The sequence below is a fragment of the Nothobranchius furzeri genome, chromosome 13 (genome assembly GCF_043380555.1).
Source record: "Nothobranchius furzeri strain GRZ-AD chromosome 13, NfurGRZ-RIMD1, whole genome shotgun sequence".
In the NCBI taxonomy this organism is placed as follows: Eukaryota; Metazoa; Chordata; class Actinopteri; order Cyprinodontiformes; family Nothobranchiidae; genus Nothobranchius; species Nothobranchius furzeri.
The window spans coordinates 58,849,957-58,857,456 of record NC_091753.1 but is presented as its reverse complement, the minus strand read 5'-3'; the positions used below and the strand labels follow the sequence as shown (position 1 = coordinate 58,857,456).

At 50.0% G+C, this 7,500-nt stretch overlaps 1 protein-coding gene across 2 annotated transcripts in view; it reads left to right on the top strand.

The window, feature by feature from the left end:
- The first annotated feature begins 971 nt into the window (after nt 1-971).
- The window catches only part of LOC107379825 (tyrosine-protein kinase receptor UFO), a 24,754-nt gene continuing 18,225 nt past the window's right edge, over nt 972-7,500 (top strand). For both annotated transcript variants that reach the window (XM_054742306.2, XM_054742304.2), the window contains exons 1-4: nt 972-1,290; nt 4,451-4,661; nt 4,746-4,846; nt 5,014-5,196. In XM_054742306.2, the coding sequence (XP_054598281.1) occupies nt 1,191-1,290; nt 4,451-4,661; nt 4,746-4,846; nt 5,014-5,196 (595 nt within the window). In that variant the 5' untranslated portion in view covers nt 972-1,190. The remainder of the gene's footprint in view (nt 1,291-4,450; nt 4,662-4,745; nt 4,847-5,013; nt 5,197-7,500) is intronic.

Sequence of the window (7,500 nt, the reverse complement as noted above, 5' to 3'; positions counted from 1 at the left end):
TGTGTGGAAGTTCACCAGTTCATATGAAAACGGGTCCAGAAACAATGAAAACCTGCAAATAAAAGAAGGAGAGGATATTTAAAGATGAAACTCAGCCTGAGAGCAACGGTTCGGTTCAGGTTTGTTTCCACAGCCTGGACGTTCTTGAACTCACCAGCAGATGGCAGAAGAACCCGTTGTTTAGTGCAGTCACGTGTTAGTATTAGGGTGTGTGTGTGTGTGTGTGTGTGTGTGTGTGTGTGTGTGTGTGTGTGAGAGGGGGGGGGGGGTTGATTTTTCAGACCCTCTGAAGCTCAGAAGCTGTTTTAGTTTCTCAGTAACGAGCTAAAAGTCACGAGTTTAGTTTTAAATCTGCAGGATTTTTGCGATTATTTTAGAGCTGATCCCCCCCACATCCCCCCCACCCCTACACATCCACCCCCTCTCGTTCGTCCCCCCACCCCGGGTTTCTATCTGAGGCCCTGGCCCAGTCCCCTGATGAAAAGACAGGAAACACAAAGGGGTCTTTCTGAGAGCCTGGGAACACAACGCTGTCCACGGAGACTCTTAAAGGGCCAGAGGGGCCCCAGCTCCGGCATCGTGCGCGCTTCTCATCACGGAAAACACACACCCTCACAACATTTACGTTTCTGCACGGGTGACGTCACAGAGCACAACAAGCAGGGACTCGCTCCAAACCCCTGATGTTGTGTCTGCAAAGTCCTGATAACGTGGACGTCATTCCCATCGGTCTGTTTCCAGTGACCTCCTGAAAGTCTCCATGCTGCTCGACAGGTTTTAATCCAGAGTTTCCAGCTGCACAACTCGTCGGTCACTCAAAAGCGAATTGTGTGGAGACAATCAGCAGCCGTGGGGCTTCAGGAGGAGGAGGAGGAGGAGGAGGAGGAGGGGAAGAACTTGAGTTGAGGAATTTCGATCCTGTTTGAAGGGGAGAGGGGGAGGTCTGAGGGAGCCGGTGGGCAGCAGAGGGAACAGCTCTGGAGGTAAAAGTACTCGCTGTGTTTCTGGAAGTAGAGCCACCGGCGCAAAGAGCGCATTTCTGCTGCGCTCTTTGGAGAATCAGAACTTTAGCGCACAGACGCGGTTTGTTCTGCGCAGCGGGACGTCGGAGCAGCTGTTTATCCAAGGGGGAAGGAAGGGATCTGCTCCGAGGACCATCTCTTCTTCAGCGAAGCTGCTGAGATGCGCTGATGGAGCTCAGAGGAACCATGGAGTTGCGGAGATGGACTTTTCTGGTCCTCGGGGTCGTGTGTGCGCCGTGGGGGCCAGCTGACGCCGGACAACTGTCAGGTAAGGGTTAACCCCCCAGCTCAGACCCAACCTGCTTTCAGAGCTGCAATCAGCTTTCTGCTCGTTACTCATTACAACAATTAGCTTTTGGGCTTCTGAGCAAAACCACAGCGCTCAGCAGGGAACCCCACATCTGGACAGCATGAAGGGTTTTATTACAGCTGTAAAATGTTTCACAACAAGCTCACCAAGAAAACAAATCAGAGGCTTCATTTGTGTTTTATTTCTGAGGAGTTGGGGACGTTTGAAGTTGTTTTTATTCCTGTTGTTTTCCTGGTTGGAGCAGATCCGCTCCGGACCAGTCTGCGCTGTTTCTGAGGACAGATGCTGCAGGGCAAAAGGCACGAGCTACAAATGCATGATTATAGGAAGTGAGAATTTCATGAGAGGTGTGATGGCACTTTTACAGTCTGACACGTGACTGCCTGAAGGTCCATGATCTGTTAAAGGTGTGGTGCGTGGGCCATCTGAGGCCCTCCGAGAGCTTTCTTTGGCTCGTGTTAAAGGTGCATTATGGAAGTGTGACAGCCAAAACATGTATAGAAATAATAAATGTCTTCTTCATACATTCTCCTGCAATGCCCTGGTCCTGTAGAATGAGCCCTGGCATTTTTACTGTGATTGCCTGTTTTTCTGTAAAATCACAGAAAAAGAGAGATGCTCGGGTCGAGCAGGCTGCTTCATGCGCGTTCACGCTCAGGCATCGCCCGTAGCGTTTGCTATCCGTAGCTTTAGCAGCAGAGAGAGAGGCAGTGCCACTTTGTCGCTGTTCCTAACGCCTAGTGACAAAGCTAGCTACATTTCTGAGGAACCTTAGCTACTTTCTGTAGAACTTTCTTCTAGATATTTCCTGCTAATTAGCAACAAAATAGCCATTTTCACTCCGAACCGTTCTTTGGTTTGACGTTGTTTCAGCTGTCATCAACGATATAAATGTTACAGATACAAAGGACATCACTGGTGCTTTAGCTCACCTAGCTTGGTTTATACTTGACGCATTCACTGTCCGCGCGATGCGGCTCGCGGATGGAACGCACTTCACAACTCGCAGCGTTTATGGTTCATGCGGCTCGTCTCTGCGGTGAGCCAATATTCTCCCAAACTGTAGGGGGCAGCATGGAGCTCTACGGCAAGCATCCAACACTACACCATAGTAGAAGTAGAAATTACTGTGTACAACATGGCATTCCAGCATTTTTAACAGCGTCCTCGTCTTTTCCGACAGTGCGAGCTATTTCTCTCCAAGAATTATTAACAACATGTTGATCACGGTGATCTCTGAGAGCTGAATCATACAAATGTCTGTATTTACCAACCTCTGCCATACTAGTTCTTGCCAGTCCGCCATGTTTTTCCGCGTCCGTCCGTCCACGTGGTTAGAAATTTTCCGAGGTGCGCGTTGCGGAAATTCTGGGCCGTGCGGAGGCTCGGCGGAGGGGCGTGGTTGTTAAAATGACGCAACTTTTCCGCGCGGAGCCGTGCGAACCTCGCGGACGCGTCAAGCATAAACCAACCTTAAGACGTCGGACTCTCATGCAGAAGACCCGGGTTCGATTCTGGATGCGAACATAGTTCATTTCGAGTTTCTTTTTTACATTAATGATATTTTTTTTACAGTGAGATGCCCAAATTTTTATTTGAGACTCTGATTTTTTACTTGATTTTTTTATTCATCTGTTGCTTCATTAAGGTTGCAAGGTCATGGAAATGATTAGAAACGTTGAGCTAGCCGGAGTTAAAAAATGTTTCTGTGTCTTAAAGCGTTTCATAGCCGTTGGTGCCATTCCTTCATTTCATAAATGTGACACAATGTGATTATTCTCAGTGCAGCAGAAATCTTTAGGGCTTTAATTTCACAATAATTATTATTATTATAGCAGCATTGTTATGTTTTCTTGCATAAATGTAATCTCAGTTTCTCCAAAGCGCCGCCGCTCAGACGGACGGACAAAACAAAAACAACAGGAGTGAAAGTCTTTGGGAGGTGAGAAGCGTTACGAGTTTAACTCGTTTTAATCGAGTTTCAGCTTCATTATCAGAGCGGCTGATGATCCGGCGGCTTCAGCAGAGGTCCAGCCAGCTCCGACGGAGACAGCAGATCTATGGAATAAAGCTCCAGATACCGTTTATAAATATGAGCATATTTTCAGGATGAGAAGGTTGCTGGTGGCTGTGAGTCAGAGCCAGGCAGCCAAATGATGGATGGGGAGGTGGGGGGTGACTCCGAGGAATGGTATGAGGAGGAGAAAAGGGCAAAGGCGCGTCTCTGAATGGAGGGGCGGATCTACGTTAAAATAAAAACGATGGAGGAGGGAGTTAGGGAGGAGGCAGAGGAGCGCTCCCGACCTTCAGCATCTCTGCATTGCTTTCCATGTGGGAGTAGAGGAGCCAGGGAGGAGAAGGGTGTTGGACCTGAGGGAGGAACCAGGACAAAAGCATCACACACACAAAGACACGCTCCTTCTCCGGTTCTGCCTCCAAATAAAAGATTTATTATTCCATAAAAGCATAAAAAAGAGGAGGAAAGTGGGACTGTTTTTGTTCCTGGTTCACGATGCTCATCCAGGCCGAAAACATGCAGGGAGGGGGTCCAGAGCAGGAAGCAGGCATGAACGTCCAACGATCAAACCAGGATGAGAGTGAGATGTGCGCTAGTGGAGTCTTGTGGGATCAAAGGTCAAAGGTTGACTCTGAATTTGACATGCGAGGATCCCTGACAAGCTCGGGAAAATCTTGTGTTCCGAAGGGAACGAAACAGGGATGTGATGAGTCTAGATTTATTTTTGTTCTGAAGCAGAAAAAGTGAAGCGTTCCGGTCGGACGTGTTCGGATCACACATTCCTGACGGTCGCTGCCGTGCCTCAGACGTGATGAAGTGAGCCGGCCGGCTGTGTTTACGCTGACTTGTTCTGGATGTTTAACAGACCGTCAGACATCTTGGCAGACGACCTGCGGCCTTTCCAGGGAAGCTGTTTAGTTTGTGTCGGGGGTCAGAAGCAGCTAACAGCGGCCCTTTGTCCCGATCCGAATCAGCGCCGTCCCTCTCGGGTCAGACCCGCTATCAGGGATCTGCTCAGTGTCGTCGCTTATCAGAAAGACTGTCTGTTGGAAGAATACCTGTGACCCTGAACTAACTCCTCCCTCTGCTTCCTAACTAAAGATCTGGAGTTCCAGGAGAGTCCCGGCACCATCGTCTCCTCGCTGGGGAAACCCGTGATGATGCACTGCACCCTGAAATGTAGCGGCGGGGAGGAAGAGGACGCCCCTGACGTGGTCTGGATGAGAAACGGAGTCCCCCTCCAGCACGCCGACACCGACCAGATCCAAGTTCTCACCGGCAGCAACAGCAGGACCGTCAGGAGCACGCTGAAGTAGGAAGCTGCTTCAGCGGCTGATCTTCTGTGTCTGTTTGTGCCTTCAAACGCTGACCTCTGGTTTCTCTGTCTGGACGTCAGAATAGAGAAGGTCCAGCTGCCTGACATGGGCTCCTACAGATGTGCCGTCCTGTCAGGAAACAACCAGACGTTGTCCGGAGAGGGGCGGCTCCAGCTGGAAGGTGAGATGCGTTCGGTGGGTTATTCCTGTTTTGTAACGAAGCTTCTTGGTGAGAAGCCTGATCGACCTTTAACCTGACGTAGACCTCGTAGGGATCACGCACCTGTGGCCTGAGTAACACACCTGAACGTGTGTGAACAAAGCCCTGACTCAGCTGTGTCCCCTCAGGCCTTCCTCATTTCTCCGTGGAGCCCCAGCACAAGACTCTGGTGGCAAACACCTCCCTGAGCCTCAGCTGCGTGGCCCACGGACCTCCGGAACCGGTCCGAGTCATCTGGCTGCAGGACGGCGCTCCGTTGAACCGCCTGTCGGACCCCGTGGCCCTGTCCCCGTCCACGCTCAACCTCACAGGTAGATCCTCCTCACACACACACAGAGCAAGCTTAGCCTGAGTCGGAGGAAGTGGAGCTGATGTTCTGAGATTTTTCAGGAAGTTTTTGTGACGCGTGATTTTCACTCGGCTGGATGGATGATAGGCGTGAGGCTGCAGCTCGCCATGGTAACCGTTGCCTCGCTGCATGTACAGTTTCACGTCTTTACCTTCATGCCAGAGTTGAGATGAGGTGGAGTCAATCTGTTGTTTAGTAACTGATTCCTAAAAGTCATTCTTTGATGATTATGTCTGATTCCAACGGGTCCCTCTGAGCGTCTCATACAGGCTGAACATGAAAATAGTCTCCTACACCGATCTCCTGCTGTAGGTTCTTATCAGAAGACGGCGCCTGACTGGTCTACGTCGTACTGCCGCTAACATTCATGGACTCTTGCAGAGCAGACAGAGTCAGTGGCAGAGTCGTGTTGCTGTTAGCCAATCAGAGGAGAGATGTCAAAAGATCAGGAAATAAGACTCCAGATCCTCTCGTGTTGTGACACTTTCTCCTCGGGCTGATTTCCACGTCCTCAAACAGCACCGGAGCTTTTTTTCCCAGAAGAAGGATTCACAAGGCCCTCGTTCCTACCAGAGCAAGTTTTGAGTTAGCTGTGGCGGCCATCTTGAATCGAGTTGTTCCCTAGATGAGATAAAAATAAATAATGTAACTATGTAATATAACAGTAATAAACGAAATAAAACACCAGCTGTAGGCCGTCCACCAGGGGGCAGTAGACACGTTTAGGACCGCAGACGGCAGGTTTCTGGTGAAGGTACTAATCCTGATGCTCCACCTGGAAGATTTAAGGACAGAGTCCAGTTGTTCCTTTGTGAAATTTCGTTAGATCTGTGGATGCAGAGGTGTGAAATTTCTGATTAATATTAGAACTGCTCTTATGTCTGATAACCCAAATGTGTGTGTGTGTGTGTGTGTGTGTGTGTGTGTGTGTGTGTGTGTGTGTGTGTGTGTGTGTGTGTGTGTGTGTGGTTTTCCCACAATGCAAAAGCGACCACTCCTCTCGGTGAGAAGTCTCCACGGCCTAGCTTGGCCCGCCAGACTCCTCCTTTGTTTAATTCTGCTCAGAGAAAGGGTCTGGGAACTCTCCTATTTGAATAGCCCCGCCCCCTGAGAATTCTTACCGAGCCAATCAGAGCCGAGCAGCGTACGCCACACAATAACGCCGAGTTTGTCGTAAACAAGTTCGCTGCTAAATGACTTGGACACGTCTTTAAAACCACAAGTAGAACCGCTAAAAACCTTTCTTCTAAAAAATGTCGCCAGACGCCATTTTTGACCCCAGCGTTGTGCGGTACAGTCCGCCTTTTTTCTGATTGGTTGTTTTTGAGCTGGCTAGTCCCGCCCCTCGTGTGCCTCTCTGCCTGTGAGGAGCCAGACTCTTTCTCTGTGCGCTGCAGAATTAAACAGAGGACGAGTCTGGCGGGCCAGGCTGCCCACGTCCCGGGTCGAGGATTCCTCTGGTGAGGAAACTGGAAATTCCTCTGAAACAGAATGGGAACCATAGCACCATATTGCCTATTTATTCAATGTTCGTATGTCCAACATCCTGCTGCTCTGCTGTTGTTTTTAATTGCCCCTCGGAGATTTAATAAAGTTTTTCTGATTCTGATAGCACTGCAGATTTTAACGCTGTTGACCCAGAAATGAAGGAAAACCCGTAAAAAACAAAAAGAAAAGCCCAAGTAAATAGTAAATGGCCTGTATTTGATATAGCGCCTTCTAGAGTCCTGGAACCCCCCAAGGCGCTTTACAACACAATCAGTCATTCACCCATTCACACACTGGTGGGGATGAGCTACGATGTAGCCACAGCTGCCCTGGGGTTCACTGACAGAGGCGAGGCTGCCGAGCACTGGCGCCACCGGTCCCTCCGACCACCACCAGCAGGCAACGTGGGTTAAGTGTCTTGCCCAAGGACTCAACGACAGCGACAGACTGAGCGGGGCTCGAACCTGCAACCTTCTGATTACGGGGCGAGCTCTTAACTCCTGTGCCACCGTCGTAGGCCAGTTCCGAGTCAAACACGTCTGCATGAATCTTTTCAGATGTTTTTTTGTTGATCAGACACTCCAGCGGCTCTCGGCTGTGCTTCCAGGAGCTTCTTCACAGAACCTCGCCTCCTCTGAGAGGTTCTGCACCACCGGGCCCGTGTACAGGCCAGCCTAATGGTCATGCTGGTGAGAGAGGAGCAGCAGAAACGTGGATGAGAGCCGATGCTCAAAGTCAGATAAAAGAGGGAAAGCAGAAGTCGGAGTGAGTCAGAGGT